The sequence below is a fragment of the Cyprinus carpio genome, chromosome A22 (genome assembly GCF_018340385.1).
Source record: "Cyprinus carpio isolate SPL01 chromosome A22, ASM1834038v1, whole genome shotgun sequence".
Taxonomy (NCBI): domain Eukaryota; kingdom Metazoa; phylum Chordata; class Actinopteri; order Cypriniformes; family Cyprinidae; genus Cyprinus; species Cyprinus carpio.
The window spans coordinates 13,946,590-13,967,155 of NC_056593.1; the positions used below are offsets into that span (position 1 = coordinate 13,946,590).

Here is a 20,566-nt window from a genome sequence, read left to right on the forward strand (position 1 = left end):
TGAAAATATTGATCATATATGTAATTTATGAATATATATATATATATATATATATATATATATATATATATATATATACATATTTTTTTTTTTAATAACTAGTGATTATTAAGTATTTAAGCACTGATCAGTGATATGTTTTGATCACTGAATGAATAAAAACGAACTCACCGTTGAAGTATATTCTGGTGCTGTTGCTGAGTTTTGGAGGTGTGCGTGTGTTCATACAGTAATAAACTCCTAATTCATCAGCAGTCACATTATTAATAACCAGACGATGTTTAAACTGCACTGAATATTTGTTTCTGAATGTTTTATTAAAGTAAAACTGTGATATTGGTGCTGTGAATGATCGTAGAATCACTGTCGGAGGATCTGGTGTTTTCAGTAAAATCCAATAAACCTCATTTTCATCAAGATCACAGTTTATGGTCACATTTGATCCCAGATCAGTCAGTAGATCTGAAACTGCAGCTTTAATACAGATTAATATATCTATAAAATAAAAATAAATAAGATTACCCATTAAAAACCCCTTTGACACATTACATCAAACTATTAAAATTGTAAATAGCATGTAATAAACTCACAGAGCTGAAGCAGAATGATCTTCATGTTGTTGCTGTGATTAAAAAACTCGTGAAATCTGCTTTCCTCCACACAACATTGCAGATGAATCTACTGCAGCTATACAGCAAAGACAGGAAGACAAAAAAAACCTTCCCACATCAAGCAGAGAAAGTCAAATCAAATTTGCTCTGACCACAACACTTAATTCCCCCTCACCATCATCACTTCAAGTTAAGCTCATTTGATATTTGATCACATTACAGTTTTACTGTCACTTTTTCTGATCCCCATTCCACACCTTTTTCATTCAGATCACAATTTAAATTCTCATCTACTTGCTCAACGTTCACATCATCTTATCACTTATGCACATCATACAAGCAATTGCCTGTTCTTTTGAACAAATTCCCAATGCTTTGTAACATGCTTGCAACTATTCATTTGCTGCACTGTAATTTCCAATACAGTTATGCCTAATGTCATGTCCTATCATCTACATTGGTCGTGTGTGTTAGGATGGTGCTGTCTCATGCTGCATGTTTTGTCTTTTATTGAGAGCACATGGCGGGAGTTCTTTGTCCCCATTCCATCTGCTTATGTGTTGTGTTTTGTTTTGAGTATGGATTTTGGTCTTGTTCATTGTGAGCACATGGTCTGGGGGTTTGTTCTCTCCATGTGGTCTTGTCTAGTCTCATGTGATTTTTTTTGTTGAGTGCCTGGCTTGTGTTTGTGTTCATTAGCTGTGTGCTCTTGTACTGTTATGGTTGTTGTCAATATAGGGGCTCTAAAGGACACTAGATTTAATCTTAACGTCTGAATAGCCACATGCAGTCATGGGTACATTCCACACCAAACATACAAGCCAACCTAGTTATCGAAAATCTTTGTCTGCATTTTAATAATACTGACCTATCACTTTTTGCTATTGCTTTGACCACTAGGTATCAGTATTTAGACAGAGGCAGGGCTGTGGTGGCGGATATTAAACAAAATCAGCCAAAACAGATGAACATACAAATGAATGAAGACAGAGTTATATGCAAACTAATATATATATATTTGTGCTTTTGTGGTTTTAGCTCATATATATATATATATATATATATATATATATATATATATATATATATATATATATATATATATATATATATATATACACACATACAGGTGCTTCTCATAAAATTAGAATAGCATCAAAAAGTGATATATTTCAAATGTTTATTTCTTTTAATTTTGATGATTATAACTGACAACTAAGGAAAATCCCAAATTCAGTATCTCAGAAAATTAGAATATAAATTAAGACCAATACAAAGAAAGGATTTTTAGAAATCTTGGCCAACTGAAAAGTATTAACATGAAAAGTATGAGCATGTACAGCACTCGCTCCTTTTGCCTGAATTACTGCAGCAAGGCGGCGTGGCATGGAGTCGATCAGTCTGTGGCACTGCTCAGGTGTTATGAGAGCACAGGTTGCTCTGATAGTGGCCTTCAGCTCCTCTGCATTCTTGGGTCTGGCATATCGCATCGTTCTCTTCATAATACCCCATAGATTTTCTATGGGGTTAAGGTCAGGCGAGTTTGCTGGCCAATTAAGAACAGGGATACCATGGTCCTTAAACCAGGTACTGGTAGCTTTGGCACTGTGTGCAGGTGCATTGTGGTGTTGGGAGTTTGATTGTGAATTTAGATAAAGTTGGTCAGCAGCAGGAAGCATGAAGTGCTCTAAAACTTCCTGGTATACGGCTGCGTTGACCTTGGACCTCAGAAAATCACAGTGGACCAACACCAGCAGATGAAATGGCACCCCAAACCATCACTGACTGTGGAAACTTTACACTGGACCTCAAGAAATATGGATTGTGTGCCTCTCCTCTCTTCCTGCAGACTCTGGGACCCTGATATCCAAAGGAAATGCAAAATTTACTTTCATCAGAGAACATAACTTTGGACCACTCAGCAGCAGTCCAGTCCTTTTTGAAGCGAGACGGTTCTGATGCTGTCTGTTGTTCAAGAGTGGCTTGACACAAGGAATCCGACAGCTGAAACCCATGTCTTGCATATGTCTTTGTGTTGTGGTTCTTGAAGCACTGACTCCAGCTGCAGTCCACTCTTTGTGAATCTCCCCCACATTTTTGAATGGGTTTTTTGTTTCACAATCCTCTCCAGGGTGCGGTTATCCCTATTGCTTGTACACTTTTTTCTACCACATCTTTTCCTTCCCTTCGCCTCTCTATTAATGTGCTTAGACACAGAACTCTGTGAACATCCAGCCTCTTTTGCAATGACCTTTTGTGTCTTGCCCTCCCTTGTGCAAGGTGTCAATGGTCATCTTTTGGACAACTGTCAGAACTAGAATGAGAGACCATTTAAAGGCCTTTGCAGGTGTTTTGAGTTAATTAGCTGATTAGAGTGTGGCACCAGGTGTCTTGAATATTGAACCTTTTCACAATATTCAAATTTTCTGAGATACTGAATTTGGGATTTTCCTTAGTTGTCAGTTATAATCATCAAAATTAAAAGAAATAAACATTTGAAATATATCAGTCTGTGTGTAATGAATGAATATAATATACAAGTTTCACTATATATATATATATATATATATATATATATATATATATATATATATATATATATATATATATATGTATATGTATATATATATATATATATATATATATATATATATATATATATATCTATATATATATATAATTAAAATATTAATTTTACTAAATATTAATCTCTAAATTATGCACCAGACAGTCTGAAAACAAGATCTTTCTCAATTGAGCCCAGATGTGACAAAAAAATGTAAACACAATTATTTTTTAAAATGTATTTATTTATTTTAGGGAAAAAAAGCGACCTATATTTATTTAATTTAATTCCTTGTGGGGAGGGTTGTTTTTTGTGTGTGTGTGTGTGTGTGTGTGTATATATATATATATATATATATACACATACACATATATACATACACACACTTCTGGCAATGTCTTGAGTTTAAGAATATTAATGGCTTCACTAACCCTGCCCAAATAAAGAGGCTTCCTCTTTGCATATTTTTACATTCTCATGAAACTCTTAACATGCATTTTTTAATGGATAAACATAATATACATTGTAGTTCTCACCCTGTTAAACTGTAGTACAGCAGATCAAGTAAATAATTACACTCTTTCTGACATCAGTCTGCAGAGCCATATAGCAAATATGTATAGATAATTTACCCTGAGCACACTGTGTCAACAAATGATTAAATTAGCTAATGTGTAATCAGGAATTAATGAATTTGATTCTAACATTAACAAACATAAAAATGCATACATAATACAAAACACATTTATTCTGGCAAACACAACATGAAGAAGAGCACTCGTGGTACAGAATTGTTAAGGCCTCTTATTGACAGGATTGACAGCAAAAAAAATGTTCCTTATATAGTGTTTAAAGATCTCAGTGTTATCCATTAAGAACAAACAGTGCTCATTGATTTCTGTCAACAAGAGTATAACAATACAGAACAGTGTAATACTTGATTCACACTGCACCTGAGTGTGGCATGAGCTGCAGCAGAAAATATGATTATTCATGACGCGCCTTTCATGCTTTCAAAATGAACTCTTATTTGTTAACATGGGTGCCACAAAAAAACTTGCTGATCAGAGGTCGCTGACACTGGAGAGGCAAACAGGCCTTACCAGTATTCTGCACAAGAGAGAAACAATGAAAGCTGTACTACAAATTCAGCTAAAGGTAACATTTAACTTGCAATATAGTCATAAAATGAGAGAAAGCGAGTCTGTTAAAATTTTTAAAATTTCATTTTGACATGGTTCCTTCTATAAGGAAGCTTGAGATCTTTTTCTCCTGCGAAACATGACATAGGCTGTTATAGACACAACAGTTAATTCAAGTAATACAGTAAATACAGTAAAAACACAGATCAATATCTTTATCCACCCTGGCAGTGTTTTTGGTCCTTCGGTTTCTTGTTCTGTGTTTTGTTTCCTTTTTCTTCTGTTGATTCTGCAAAAAAAAAAAAAAAAAAAAAAAAAAATATTGCCATTATTGCACTGTGATAATAATGGGTTGTTTTTCATTTAAAGCTTCAAATATAAATTTTTTTGTTTTTGCGCACCATTGATGATCAGCTGTATGGTACAAAGTTCATCTGTGTGTGTGATGAAGCAGCTGAACTGTCCTGCATCAGTGTGATTAAGATTGATGAGTTTGATGGAGAAGTTTCCTCTCTCATACTCCTCAGGGAAAGTTTCAGCTCTGTTCTTGTACTGTGGGTCCTGTCGCTCTACTGAACCTTTACCTTTAATTAAATTATAAATAGTCTCACTGTCTTTGTTTCTCCAAAGCACATTAATATCTTGAAGTTTATGATCATGTTTATCTGAAGAGCACGGCAGGACAACAGAGCCGCCAATAAATCCCTCTACTGTGACCTGCAGACACACTGAAATCACACAAACTTTAATTGTAAACAATCAGGCATTTACACATGATACATGAATTTATCATTCAATTTTAATTTAGGTGCTCACCTTTGTTAATCAGCACTAGAAATGCACAGATGGAGCAGCAACTGCAGAAACAGAAGGAAAAAAAGTTCCTTTAACTTCCTTAATCTCAACCAGTAGATCATGATATTGGCAACAAACTTGTTTGAGATAAGCAGAACTGATCACTAAAGATTACTGTGATGTCAATACGCTTGCAAAAGCATGATGTGAAGTGACTTCCAATAATAACACACATCAGCTTAAACCAATAAGTTTTTATAGAACACCATAACTTCTTTATTATTAAACAAAAGCACCAATTCTTAACTAAATTATCAAAATTTACAAATGACAACTAAATTTACAATTTCATTTAATAATATACTGGATGTTGCATAATTATCCTGTAGATTGTGTAGAAACTGTAAATATGATTAGCAGTAAATGTTGTTGTTCATAAGAAAGCATCTTCATCCATCTTCCCATACTGATAAAATCTTTAATATCTTAAAAGCACTGCAAGACTCGGTCAATCAAATTACTATCAAATAAAAACAAATGCACATGCACCAGGATACAATGGCAAAACATTCTAATGCTAATGCTAACTCAGAATAATAGTTTCAGCTATTTCTCTGGGTATTGACCTGTAACGCGGTAACTTAGTTAATCAAATCGTGCTCAATGTATTAATTGTGTTGACGGGTTGTTTATTTATGCTAGTTTAAGTGATAATAAAACGAACCAGGCCGAATGCATATACAAGCGCAAACCTGATCAGGTTTTGCTTGTATCGCAGCAGATCTGAAGTGAAATGTGTGGGAAGTACGGATCGTTTTGTGAAAACAGAATTTAATGAAGGAATCACGAACATACCCGAAGATCATGATGCCCCGATATATTCCATATATATTTTACATCATATAACGAAATAAAACTTTGTCCAAAATGAAAACTGAAATTTCGAACTCCGAACACGTTTCCGGGTTTTCTGTAACGGAAGTTGTCATAGAACCACGGGGTAAAAAAAAAAAAAAATCTGTTGCAGCGAACGGGAAACTACAGCAAATATTATTTGTTCCCACCGTTTGCTTCAACAACAACAAAAATCACGATTGCGTGTTCATGAGTTTCCAGAAAAAAAAAAAAAAAAAATAAAAAATTAGCGAAAGAGATGGATAAGGAAAAGGTCAAATGTATAAGTATTAGAAACCAGTGGGTCAGGCTGGTTAACAGGTTATTTTTAGACCCTGCTGGTGGATGCTGGAACTGCACTATCCGACCTCAAAAAATAAAATAAAATAAAATAAAATAAAAATAAAATAAAATAAAATAAAATAAAATAAAAAAAAAAAAAATTCCCACAGAAGTAGGCTGTTTTCTGATTAAATAAAAAGTCGTTTAGAGCTCTTTGTCGGAAATCTCGCAGGAGTGTTAACTATTTGTTTATTTATTTATTTTTGTATTTTCACGGCAAGGTAATGTAACACAAAGTAAAATGTTATAACATAAGGAAAAGTTGATCTCTTTGGTCAAGACATTCTTTAATTAGATCTAAAAAAAAATGTATTATGAAAATTTTTTATTATTATTTAAAAAAAAAAAAAAACATTTTTCGAACTGAATTTAAATGTTTTCCTCTTTATTTTTTCATCGGCTGTGAAAACGTGACATTTTAAAGCAAAAAATAAAAGGCTCACACAGTTGCTAATTCTCTCAAGATTCAGTAACTGACACTATGGGGAAACTCCTCTCTTTGAGAAATACTCAAGCGGGAAGTACATCTGGCCAATTATGTTCAAGCGTGTAATATAGATGCATTCTGAACTACTATAGGCGTACTGAATGGTATTTTCTCCTCAAAGTCAGCTGCTGTCTTCACACAAAAACTTCATCACTCACCTCTTCAACTCTATGTTCGACTCAACGTCCCACCAGGCAAATCTCTAGATCCATTTAAGCCTCTCGCAGAAAACCTGAGCAGCTGTGAGACCCAAGACTTCTTGGCAAAATGCAACCCTTTCTGAAGCAGCAAGGCCCTCGTCCGAGTGGCAAGCTGACACGCTGCAGTTCATTCGCAGTCCATCCCACTGACTTCTTTCATATACAGCACTCTCACTGAAGATAGCTTATACATGCTGTCTACTTCAGGTTGCTTACATGCAGAATGATTGTAAGGTTATTCTTAAACCCAAGTAGGGTTAAGTTCCAAAGGTGCTCTCAACACTTTTTAGAGTCCAGGTCATAACTTTGTTGGATTTTTCCCCCTGAAGGATTGAACATGGAGAATTCAGAAGTTTATCAGATGTTCTGCCCCATGCATGAACTATGCTTTTGAGCGATTCTGCCAAGTTCAGATCGGATGAGCTGCTTTTTGTCCTTCAATAGCCACTCAAAAGGACTGCCAGTACCTAAGCAAAGACTGTCCCATTGGAACACGGATTTGATATCTCTGTCATACAGCTCTCATGGCTAGGAATGCCCTATTGGGGTTGGAGCCCACTCCACCAGAGCTATGGCCTCCTCATGGACTTGGGCACATGGACTGTCTATTCAAGATCTTCACTGAAAATCTTTGCTAGATCTTGAACTTGCACCACATGTATTGTCTGTGCATGAAGAGTCGAATCCAGCTAAATCTGTTGCTCAGCATTCATCTTTAAACTGTTGTGGCCCTACTGAGATGGAGGTGTTCAACAACATTGTATAAGATGGCTGACTAAATGATTGGCACCAGAGATTTAGAGGAAATATTTCACTAGAAGAGGAGAGGAGGAGAGGAGAGAAAATAGGGGGAAAGGATGAGAGAGACAAACAAAGGGCCTCATTCATGAAACACAAGTAAAATGAGTTTTTGTGTAAATCATTTGTGAAGCCGTTCTGATGTAAGCTTTAGAATTCATGAAAATGTTTGTATTTTCAAAATGTTAGTTGGTACAAAATAAATAAATGTACACCTGCTCCCTACCACGAGGTAAATGGTGCGTAAAACGTGACAATCTGATGACACTGAATTTTAATGGCCAGTACTTTTTTTGTTTGTTTTGTTTGTTGTTTGTGTCTTGTTGCTAAGAGATGAAAACTGTTCAAATTTGGGTAAAACCAAAGAAACGAACGCGCTCATCACTGTCATTTTTTTACCCAGCCATCTAATCAATGGATGAGGGGCGGGTCAAATACCACGTCGATGTTCATTGCTAATTGTATAATGTCTGTGGGACAATTGATAATTTATTTTTATTGGACAAGCCATCCTATCAATGGGACAAATGCTAAAAAATGAGATACTAGTAATATGTTACTGCTGTGGATATTCCAAATCATGGCAACCAAAACGTCTCAGCTGGAAAAACTCTACGCCACCAAGGCATTCTCAAAGACTATCCTAGCAACCAAATCGTCTCAGCTGGAAATCCGCAGTGTCACCAAAGAGTTCTCAAGCAAATCCTAGCAACCAAATCGTTATATATTGTTAGGCTTATGGCCTATTAAAATTATTTTATTATTATTATTTTTTTTTTTTTTTTGCATTTATTCAATGTACTGGACACAAACCTAAGAAAGAAGTCCATATTGTTCCACTGCATTCCTCGGACACGCAACATACATAGTTGTAATTCATGGGCGGGGATTTTGCTAATTTAGAATGAGTGTCCAGCATCCTGATATTGAGTGTCACCAGAGTAACATCAGTTGACACGCCACTTGCAAACTAGATGACACATATCTATGTATTTGAGAACCATATGATCACTATGAGAACAGGCTTCAATGTCATTACGTCCATTTAATACAGAAACACAATACAACAATAATAATAATCCATACAAAATGCTCTTATTTATGTGCCAGGTATTTGTTGGATTAATAATATGTTAAACTGAAGACAAATATTTGCATGATAACAATGAAAAATAATATATTTACAGCTAATGTGTGCCAAAGAGTTCAATTTGATTAATATAAACCACAAAGGAAACACACAAAACCAGACCTATATGCTGATATGACTATAATACAATATGAATGAAATTTGAATGGCGAAATTTATGTGAGGCTGTATGTTTGACCTTTGTTTCTCTCTTTCAGGTCGAAATGATGGCATCACTGGAAGTTCTGCATTCTTTGTGTACTTGACACTGATGATAAACTATACAATGTATTGACACACAATCACAGCAGGGATGTGAGAGTTCAGAAAATGACATTGTTAAATGTGTGACTCTATAAAAATTGTGGCAAGATGCAAGGAGAAATGCTATGTGTAGACTAAGAAAATATTAGGTACAAAGGTGTACCTTTTGAAAAGGTACCGCCCCAGTGACAGCTTTTTTTCTGAGAGTGTATGATTAGATCTGTGATAAAACCAAACAGAAATACAAAAAAACAATATTTTGCCTTGCTTTGAGTGTTCTTTTTGTTTGTCTTCCGTGCTTCTTCAGAACACTTTTACCACCAATCATATTAACTATCAATCAAATCAAATCAGGGTAATTATAGTTATTTATCTTTAATCAAGAGCCTTTCAGAATAAAAACATCCACAACTCTTCATTGAAAATAATATATATTGGCATGTATAGAGTTATTTTAGTAAACACATCAAGTTTAGGTTTTGCATCTGTGTTAATGCACATTAAATCAGATATTTTCCACTGTCTTCTTTAGTTGTGACACAAAACATGAACTATCATGAATGACCTACTCATATGCTCATATCTCATTTGAGTTTTTAAACCTTTGAGTGTAGCTTCAATAATTTAAATGATTAATTTACTATTCATTTAGTTTTAGATTTTATTACGTTTAATCTTATGATTGTGTAGTATTCACAAGTTAGAGATCAGAGGGAATGTCTTCATTTTCAGATTTCACTGAATGATGTTTTGAAGCAGTTTGTTACAATAAAACTGTGAATTTTGATATCAAGTCCAACACTGTGACGAAGTGAGAGAGGTTCAGTTTGGCTGAATTTAATATATTGGCAATAGACTTTGTCTAAAAGCACACAGAAACAGATTTTATCAGAAAGTGTCCAGAATATCACAACACAGATGCTGCACAATCTATATGTTAAATGAAAATGAGCAGAATAATTGTTCTAGTTCTATACTTTTATTGTACAATGCTGATTTAGTACAAGAATTAATAAATACATCAAAATGCTGTGTGAGTTCAGCTCTATTATTAAAGCACTACACAGAATGAGTAGATGTGTCTTTATCTTTAACCTTTAACAGATTTGCATCATCTACATGACTTCATTTACATTTTCTGTGATTCTGTCTCAAATGCAAATCCTCTTCTGGGTTTTATGAAAACAAACTGAACAGATCTTATCACCAGTAAAGTCCCAAATGTGCTCCTGTATGCACTGTCCTGAACTCTTCCCTTTGCCACCCAAACAGCATTTTTATGTTCTAAAAAAATATCAAACATAACATATCCTTAAAACAAGATACATTTTTTCTGAGAAAGATAAGACTTGTTTTATCTTTTAGAATTTTCTTGCATCAGTATGCAAAATATACAAAGTATTTATGTACAAAAGTAGAAAAGGATTATAATATTCAATATCCAGACATTGTCTTTATGAATGTTTGTATATTGTGTTTGTGTACTGTTGTACTGCAGTATTTCAGGGCTTTTGAATAACCCAGTTTCACAGATTGAGACAGTATCTGTATCTCCCACTGAGAGATGTTGCTGACAATGCGGTCAACCTAGTCTACTTCTTCCTTGTGTGTAGAAAACTGCTGAATTTGAAACAGAACTTTGCTAAAATGATCACAATGTCCCACAGACATGGTAATGGGCTCTTTACATGCACTGGGGCTCTTTGAGGGCCCAAATAGGCTTTTGATGACTCATAGGGCCAATTTTGGCACCTGAAATATCATGAACACTTGATTGGGCTCTTCTCACATCCTGGTGTTGAGAGTTTTCCTATGAAGCAACACTCATTACTAGTAAATGAAACACATCAGATAATGGCAAGACGACCAAGTTTTATCAGCTTGATTGTTAACAACACTTTTTTTTTCTAATCCCGCTTCTGCATTCTCATATCAACTTGACTTACCTTTTCACCCACTGCCCCCTAGAGCCTATATGCAAGAACTCCATAACATATATAACTCTCATTATAAATCTATATTCAAACAACTTGAATATTATAGCATCAAGTCACAAAGAAAGAAAATAAGAATATGCATCAAATGCTTCTTGTCCATATGCTACAAAACACTGTACAAAATGCTATAATAGCTTATACAATACATTAGAATATGTCAAAAAAAGAGCAATGCAGGTTTTTGCAGTCCTTCAGTTGAGGCCTAATGGTTTGAGAGTCAATTGAAAACCATCTGAAAAGACTAGCTAGACCAACAAGTTGGCCCAGGCTTTTAGTGCTTATACTGGTGCTGGTTGGTGGACTTGCTCGACCAGCATTATCTTTCACGTGATGCTGATTGATCAAGGAAATGTTGATTAAATCCTAATGGACCTAGTTGCATGAATCATGAATGACCTGCAGAGGGCAGCAGAGGAGCTCTGATTCAAACAGAGCATGTGTCTAAACTGTAATGAAAAATGAGCAGCATCCATATGCAGAGTTTAATAATCTATATCTAATGCGCAGAAGCAGCTATTGTGCTTAATATTACAACCTTGTGTCAGTGTCATATACATTTTATACAAAGCATCTATAAATGAAGGGGAAATTGTAGCTCTGACATAAATTGTGCTGATTATACTGTATTTCTTACATACACATAATGTTTATCTCACACAAAAGAGTTGAGGTTTCTTTTAAATGTCTATGTGTTTTAACCCACAGTAACAGATGTTTGCTTGGTCCCACCAAGAGTCGAGAGTCAAGGGGCATTTATTTATCATTTGCATAGTTAAGGCTGAGGAACACTGGGCACTGAAATGCTTGTGACGAGGCTCAGACAAACATAAAATGCAAGATAAGCTTTGAGTAAGTATAAACAAAATATTTTGACAGCTGTTTTACGATATACATTTTAAATGACATGAATAATCAGGGATGCAAATTAATAAACAACATAAACATAGCATATTTGTATCACCATAATATACATAGTATTATTATATACTTGAAACCTTTAACCTGTTTGATGTTTAATATCTGCTTGATAAACAATTAATGCAACTGCCCTTGGTTTTAAAGCTACTGTGACCCAGAAATGCACATATATAGATCAGGGAAATCAAATCATATTTTGGGATCTCAGTATATAAACCCTACCTACACCTCCCTGTTTGCTTCATCACAGTATAGATTATATTCAGTCAGAAAATGTGAATGATTTCTGAGCAGCACTTTGGATCTAAATAAATCACACGATTAAATAATTCCCGTAAAACCACTTTTTGATTTTTCACTGAACAAGAACATACAGAGACAAGAGACCAGACCCAAGACTGACAGACACAGGGTTTTATTCAAAAACTTAACTCAGTGAAGATCAGCTTTGAATATGTAACACAGAAACAGCAGCTGACAGGCTGAATATTCAGAGGCTGAATTGTTTAAATGAAAAAAAAAAAAATTATCAATCCAGAAATATACATGAAAAAAGAAGTTATATATAACATGTAAAAATTATTTAAACAGTCCATTAGCTGTTGCACATTCACAAAAATATAAACCTCAATATCAAGGACAAAGTTGCTTTACATGTTGTCTAATGGTCTGATATTAAATATGTATAGATGCACAAACATTAAGCATCATGTCATGAAGTACAACAGTCTTTATACTGCAATGCTGCTGTTTCCATGTGAGGTATGAGAACTGAGTTACAATAACATATAAAGGTTATAGAAAACCTCTACTCTAGACAAAGGTGACAGACGCTGTTTGTGAGCAAAGTGAGCAAATAGTGGAACATATTTCTGGTTTTAGTTAAGCACTTCAGTTAATCCGTAACCGTTTTTTTTTTTTTTTTTTTTTTTTTTCTGTATACAAAATTACATACAACACAAATTGATTAAAACTTCCGAAACAGTTAACAAAGTAAAGTAATATGAAAGAAAATTAAATGCATATTCAGAATAACTATTCATATTATTATATAATCGTAGAAAATTGTTTATATGATATTATGCAGGTATTATAAAAGATCTGATATTATATGATATTATATAGAAATTGTTGATTTCTGCACCTGAACACCTACAAACCTGAAAAATTAAAACATTGTTTAATTTGTATCTTTGATCTATTTAATCAACTTGTGCCATTGCTTGAAATATGCATATTTGTTTTTTTTTATTTATTTATTTATTTTTTTTTTACTTATAATGTTCACTTGTCTTTAATAATGTTTAAACTTTGGGTAACACTTTATAATAACTTTCATTAATAAATAATTAACAAACATTATGTAATGCTTAACAGATCATTTGTTAATATATATAAACATATCTATAACGTGAAATAATGTGCTTGTTAAGGTTTGTTAATATATTTATTAAACATTACCTAATAATTTACATTTAATGCACATTAAAATGCTTACAAATGTCATTAAACTTCTAATTCATATGTTCATGCACATCTTGAAAATCTACAAATGATTTTGACAGATGTTACAATGATTGAAAGCTTTTGTTAATGCATGACAGCTTTGCTGCTATTGAGGTGTGATAGTCTATGGGTTAGGCTCAGGTTTGGTTGTAGGGGTAGGTTTAAGGGTAGGGTTTTGATAAATGATAAATGGAGCATTTATAAACATTTACAAATGATGAATAGTCTCAACTGTAGATTGGGTAATGCACAAACATGAACAAATGATTAATACATGATTAGTAAATATGTGAAAATAGGGTGAAATGGTCATTTTTGACACTTTTTGCCATCAAAATGACTGCTCATAAAGGTACTAATGATTAGTGAATGTTTAAAATCATTTACAATTGATGAATAGTTTCCACTTTAGATTGGGTACTGCAAAAATATTAATAAATAAATAATACATGATTTAAGATGTGCAAATAGTAGAAGTCTACACAACAAACAAAGACCAAATATACGACCTTTACAGACTGTGATTGAGTTAATGAATATATTAACATGAATAATTTGTAAAGTGCTGAAAATGACTAATTAAGCTATATTTTCACAACATACTGTATGAGAACTGAAGTTTAATGACATTGTAAGAATTCATGTACATTAACAAATAAACTTGTAATAATTGTATAATTTCTGCTAAAACTTTTGTAGATTTTTAAAACGCATTGAAAGTTTAATGACTTTCATAAACATTAACTAATAATCTGTTAAGCATTATATGTTTGTTAATGATTTATTAATGACGTTTTTAATCTTCGGTAAACCATGTCAAAATAGTTTGAAGATTAAAAAAAAAAATGCATGATCATATAAATTGAAAGTCTAATGACATTTGTAAGCATTTCTATTTACATTAAATAATGATCTGTTAGTCATTTGGTAATGTTTAATAAGTTCATTAGTTAACATTAACTGGCACATTATCTCATATTTCTAGATATGTGATTACATATTAAGTAATGATAGCGTAATATTACTGTATATAATGTTTGTTAATGATTTATTAATGAAACTTATTATAAAGTGCTACCGATCTTTGTATTTGTTAGGCTAAGCATTTTTGTATTGCATTGTTCTTGTATTGAAATTTGAATCTAAAAATTGCAAAATTTAATTGGTATTTAAAAAGTTGGTGTCTGTTTATTACAATTCAAGGTCAAAAACAATGAAAACAAAAACTTTTTTTTTTGTGCTAGGGCTGAATACCAAAAAAAAAAAAAAAAAAATCTGAATACACAATTATATAAAACAAAAATATTCTAACTATTTAATATTACAAGGTCTAGCAGTCTTTGACCTCTTTTCAGTTAATTTATTGTTACATGCAAAAACATTTTTTGTAAGAAAGTCTTCACGTTTTATGTCTATGTTCTAAATGGAGAAGTGGAGAAGTGTGACAACTAGCCCCAGTTCTCCCCAATACTCTTGATATTACAGAATAAATCTTCAGGAAAATTCACATCATATCTAAGAACATGTTATATAATCACGCACAGATGCTGCTGACTCGATGACTATTTTTTATAGTGAAGTCCACCGCGGCGTACTGAAAGAGCAATGAGAAGAACTATTAGCATTTCAGCCGCAGTTAAACCAAAATTAATCTAAACAAACGTCTACTATAGTTTGTTGAACTTATAGAAGTTAAAACCTTCAGTATTCCTAAATAATTATAAAAAATAATAGTACTTAATTTTATTCATGATTTTAAGATTTTAAATAATTTCACATATTTACCTTGTGATGGTTTTGCGTGTCGAGGCTGATACGTAACTTTTGTCTGCAGATCAGCATCATAAACATGTTTTTCCCATCCGTTCTGTTTTTTCAGCAAAAACTAAATAAACTTCAAGATTCAATATTTTAATATTCAGATTCAATATTTTTAAACTGTAACAATATATATGGACAGACATACATTCCAAAAGTCAAAAAGACTAAGTAATGAAAAACATTTTTTTTTTTATCTCCTTACTGCAGAAAAGTATCATATTGATATTGTCACTAACAGCACCACTAGTGTTTAATTTGCTAATTTATTTTTTTCTTCAAGAAATATAACTCACCGATCAGCAGAATGAGCAGAAGTCCGTTCATCAGAGCAGATATGATGATAATAATCTGTAGTTTGATTCTGATCAATAAACTCCTCAGCACTGTATGATTGTGATGCTCAGTCAGATGAGTTTCTGTAATGAAAGTTTCCACGGTTTGTTACTGTCAGTCTTTTTACTGGAGCTCAGTGACGATGATGATTTGCAGAATAGATAATTTATTCATCTTTATGTGGAGCGACCAATGAGAGGCCTTTTTTCTAATAAAACTGTAGTGAAAAATAACAAATATAAATAATCACACTGATTTTCACAATGTTTTAATTTCTACATGAGTAAAAGAACTCACCATTCAAGTGCAGTCTGGTGCTGTTGCTGAGTTTTGGAGGTGTGCGTGTGTTCATACAGTAATAAACTCCTAATTCATCAGCAGACACATTATTAATAACAAGACGATGTTTAAACTGCACTGAATATTTGTTTCTGAATGTTTTATTAAAGTAAAACTGTGATATTGGTGCTGTGAATGATCGTAGAATCACTGTCGGAGGATCTGCCTGTTTTCAGTAAAATCCAATAAACCTCATTTTCATCAAGATCACAGTTTATGATCACATTTGATCCCAGATCAGTCAGTAGATCTGAAACTGATCTGAAAATCTATCATTAAATTAAACAATTTATGATAAAGTTTTGAGTTTGCAAAGCTGGTGAATGTATGTTAAAAATATTCATAATATGTAACTTACAGATCTGAAGCTGTATGATCTTCATGTTGTCTTGATCACTTAAAATCTGGTTCCCTCCACACTACATGTGTGAAGAAGACACGAAAGAAATGATGAAGAGGAAGTCTTTGACCACATTGTACACACTTTATCACTTCAAGATCCATGACCTCAAAAACGAAGGGGCCTCATCACTTCATTAAACATGTATGAAAGAAGATTTCTGGTAAAAATTAACAAAATTATAAAAGTATATACAACAAGTGAGTCATAATATTGCACATTATTCAATCTGAGTAAAGTGATTGTCTATAGTACTGCACATTGACATGAAACAGTAAGTATATACAAAAAGTACAAATTGAAATAGAATAAGTGCCAATAGTGATTAGTGACCAGATATTTTATTGCACCTTGACATGCCACATTTAGTGCATTTGTTAAAGTCCTGTAAAATAAAGTGACCATGTGATCATATTGCACATTGACATTCTGTTGGCTAGAAAAGTCCTCGGTGTAGGCTACTGAAAGTGCAATGAGAAAAATAATCAGCATTTTAGCTGCAGTTAAACCCACATGAACCAAAATAAAGGGTTGGGGAATGTTACTTTTAAAATGCATTTCACTACAGATTGCAAAATGCATGCTTTAAAAAATCATTTGTAACTTTTTTTAACTCTCTCTCTTTTTTTTTTTTTTTTTAATTACACAAGTTTTGCAACTTGAGAGAAAGATAAAAGTTTCTAAGCAAAAAAAAAGCCTCCACTGGATTTCAGAGATTTAAAAGCATTTGAAACGAACATGGAGATAAATTTTGATGTATTTTGACATCATTAGCTACATTCGCTCTGATAAAATTATCACCTGTAACCACAGATACACAAGTTTGCCTCAGACTGTTCATCTACACTGACCAATAATTACCAAAATAATAGGCCCTGCTAGAGGGCCTTTAATCAAGTGATCTTTTATGTTGCTGAATCTTTGAATGTGGTATGTACGTGTGATGTTGAGGTGAAGAACTAATGTGAAAAACAGAGATGTAACACCTGAACAAATCAGACACATTATTATTTGTTATATTTCACAAATAATGCAACAGACCCCATTTGCCCTTCTCCCATGGATGAGTGATTGTATGTTTGTTTGTTTAGACTACTTATGTGTTAGTGTTTAGTTAATAAAAACATTTGTGCACATATTACATGAGTTTAAGATTCTGTCACTGCTTGTGTATAATGTCCCTTCAACAATCAGTTCTTGTTACATGCGCTAATGCATTAGTACAGTAAAAAATAAATTTTTCTATGGCCACAAAAAATATAATTTCTTAAAGTTGATATTAAATTACACTGACAGTTCGCTACTACTGGCAGCTGATATAAATAACTGTAATTAATTATAATTAATTGCAATTATTTATATACATTTCCCTTTTAAACTAATTTGCTACAGAGAGAATCACTAAAAGTAACAGCTGCCACCCAGTGGTGAGACCAGAACTGTCTCTGCTGGACCATGGTGACATAAAGTGTCATAAACTACCACTTGTAGCCTCCTGAGGGAATCAGAAGCCCCAGAGACCACAGGATGAAGATGGTGTCTGTATCTTTAACTTTCAATAGGCACAGCAAATTATGCATTTGCACTTTTCAGTGACCATTTTGTCTTGTTTAACCTTGCAGTTTACACTCTGTCTTTAAAGCACATTCACAACTCCTTAACTGCAGTTAAAGTAAACATTTTGAACAAGTTGTCTGATTCATCAAGCACTTAAAAGCATACTCATGTAATACTTGTAAACCTTATGTCTAAACCTAAATTTGGATTTTTAAAAACACAAAATTCAGATCTGAGGCATGCCTGTATGTAATCTATGTTGAATAAAACATATGAATGTATTTTCAATGTTAACTGCACACCTTTTTTTTACTCCTAAATTGTAAATTTTTATTAAAAAAAAAAACAAAAAACTTAACTATCTGAGGGTACCAGTGACTTGGAAATGCTGATTCTCTTCGTTGTTTCAAGAATACAAACTGAAGAGCCCTTTTGACATTTACATATTCCTTGGAATATGGGAAAGTCACAAATGTGTTCTTGTAGGCATCGACCTGTTCTCCTTCCTTTCCTTTCTTACCTCAGGCCAAGTTGTGTTTTTTGCATTTTGTAAATTGTCTTTATTTTGTTGACAGGGAGCAGCGATTCAGAATATTGTAAACATATGGTGTTGGGCTCCTTTGTAGCACCATTTAACAAATATTTTTAACTAAAATTCCAGTTTCTCTCCAGGTCACAATTAAGGATGCGTCTGGAAGCTCTGCATTCTTGTCCTGCTCTTTTTATGATAAGAAACTGAAGACAATGACTGACAATGACAATGATTATTGAGACAATGGAAGCAGGAATATATAACACATCTTTCAGAAAACTGAGGCTCAAGATCCAGAATACAGTCATACAGTCACAGATCAATTTTTGTCAAATCTTTTATTGATGAACAAAATTTCACACATGACAGAGAGACATTTTCGATATGACTTATGGTGAAGATTGAGTATAATTTCAAGAGTTTATGTGAAAAGCCAACCGGTCTTTCAGGAGTTTTATAAAGCTGAGCGGATGTGGCAGAAGACGAAACTTGAAATTCACTATAGCATCTATAAAGCCAGTCTTCATGCTTTCAATGTGGAACTAGCCACAGCTAGACAGACCTTCTTCTCAAACCTTAGAAACAATAACTCGTACAACACTCATAATCTTTTTGCTACTGTTGAGAGACTGACAAAACCCCCAAGTCAGATTCCCAGTGAAAATGCTCTCCGACAGCAAATCCAATGAGTTTGCTTCCTTCTTTTCTGAGAAGATCAATAATATCAGAAAGGTGATTGGAACATCTTAAAGATATGCAGAGGTCAGACAGATACGACCACAATTTCAAAAAGAAGTTACAATGTCTTTTTTTGAAGCAATCCTATACAGAAATCTGATATATGGCAATATATGTAAAACACATATTGTCCATGTATGTGTCAAGCCCATGGACTGTTTTGTGTTTTGTTTTCCTCCCCCACATGCTCCGTGTCCTAGTGTTTCCCCATGTGCCCCCCATTATCCAGTTTCTCCGTTGTCTATTAATTTCAGGTGTTTCAAATTCACACCCCAGCATATGAAGCATCATGAAAGACCTCTTACAGAACTTAACATTTCACTTACAATTAACATTTTTATTAAAAATTTCAGAGTAATAATGAGGTTTTGAATGTGTAGGTTTCATAAATTTAAACCGTTTAGAGTAGTCTTGTTTAAAGGAATTTAAGGAAATCAATTGAAGTCAATAGGGCCTACTGGTAATATTCAAATACAATTTCTCAAATATTGATAAAAATATATATTCTTGCATCAAACTGGTTTTTGCTGTAGTTCTTGTATAACATTTAAATTCAGAGGAATTTCTCAATATTTAAATGAAAAAAAGTGTTTCAAAGTTGTTAACATTAAAAATTTGCCACATTCACTAAAAAAGAGATGTTGCTCATTAATAAATAAACTGAAGTCAAAATGATATTGTAAATCACTTTTGATTGTAAATCCCATTTTTTCATCTTTGACCTAGAGGAACGCAGCTGCTCAAAACTTCAGCATTTTTAAACAATATTTCATGAATATTTTAAACCTTGTACATGTGCAAATCTGCAAAAATCAAGAGAAATGAAATAAAAAAAATATGAATTTCTATTTGCTTTTAAACCGTAAATGCTTTTCACCAAGCAGTTTTTCCAAATTTTCAAGTTCTACTTTTTTTCTTCTTAGCTCCATGTCTCAGGGCTGATTCATTCAAAAGCCTGCATGGCACTCTCCATTCAGTCAACATCTTGCTAAATGTCTGTTGGAACTCAGCCAAAGATCATTGAATTTGCACACTTCCCTTTCATAGGTCACTTCGATGCTGCGTGCCGTCACCGTATGGGAACACCTTTCGGTGTGACGAATGTCTGAAGCCCTATACCATCCCGCAATTTTATTGGCCAAATAGCGCTTGGCACGCCGCCTTACGCAGCGTACGCATGGTATACCTGAGTGCCCG

The 20,566-nt window shown here is 33.4% G+C and overlaps 1 protein-coding gene and 1 long non-coding RNA gene across 2 annotated transcripts in view; one reads left to right on the top strand and one right to left on the bottom strand.

The window, feature by feature from the left end:
* Nucleotides 1–9,613, top strand: part of LOC122134906 — a 33,406-nt gene extending 23,793 nt beyond the window's left edge. Inside the window, exon 4 of the long non-coding RNA XR_006153203.1 lies at nt 9,183–9,613. This is a non-coding gene — a long non-coding RNA (uncharacterized LOC122134906). The remainder of the gene's footprint in view (nt 1–9,182) is intronic.
* On the bottom strand, nt 4,503–6,124 carry LOC122134902 (CD276 antigen homolog). Its single transcript, XM_042712005.1, has 4 exons — nt 5,970–6,124; nt 5,136–5,176; nt 4,721–5,047; nt 4,503–4,608 (listed from the first exon to the last, which is right to left on the bottom strand). The coding sequence occupies exons 1-4, from the start codon at nt 5,978–5,980 to the stop codon at nt 4,535–4,537; spliced, it is 453 nt and encodes a 150-aa protein (XP_042567939.1). The 5' UTR covers nt 5,981–6,124; the 3' UTR covers nt 4,503–4,534.
* Nucleotides 9,614–20,566: the final 10,953 nt, after the last annotated feature.

Excerpts from the sequence above, each read along its gene's own strand:
- LOC122134902 (XM_042712005.1), bottom strand. Across the intron at positions 5,048-5,135 it reads TCTAGTGCTGATTAACAAAG|TGTGTCTGCAGGTCACAGTA; the intron begins GTGAGCACCTAA and ends GTGTGATTTCAG. Across the intron at positions 4,609-4,720 it reads CATACAGCTGATCATCAATG|AATCAACAGAAGAAAAAGGA; the intron begins GTGCGCAAAAAC and ends TTTTTTTTGCAG.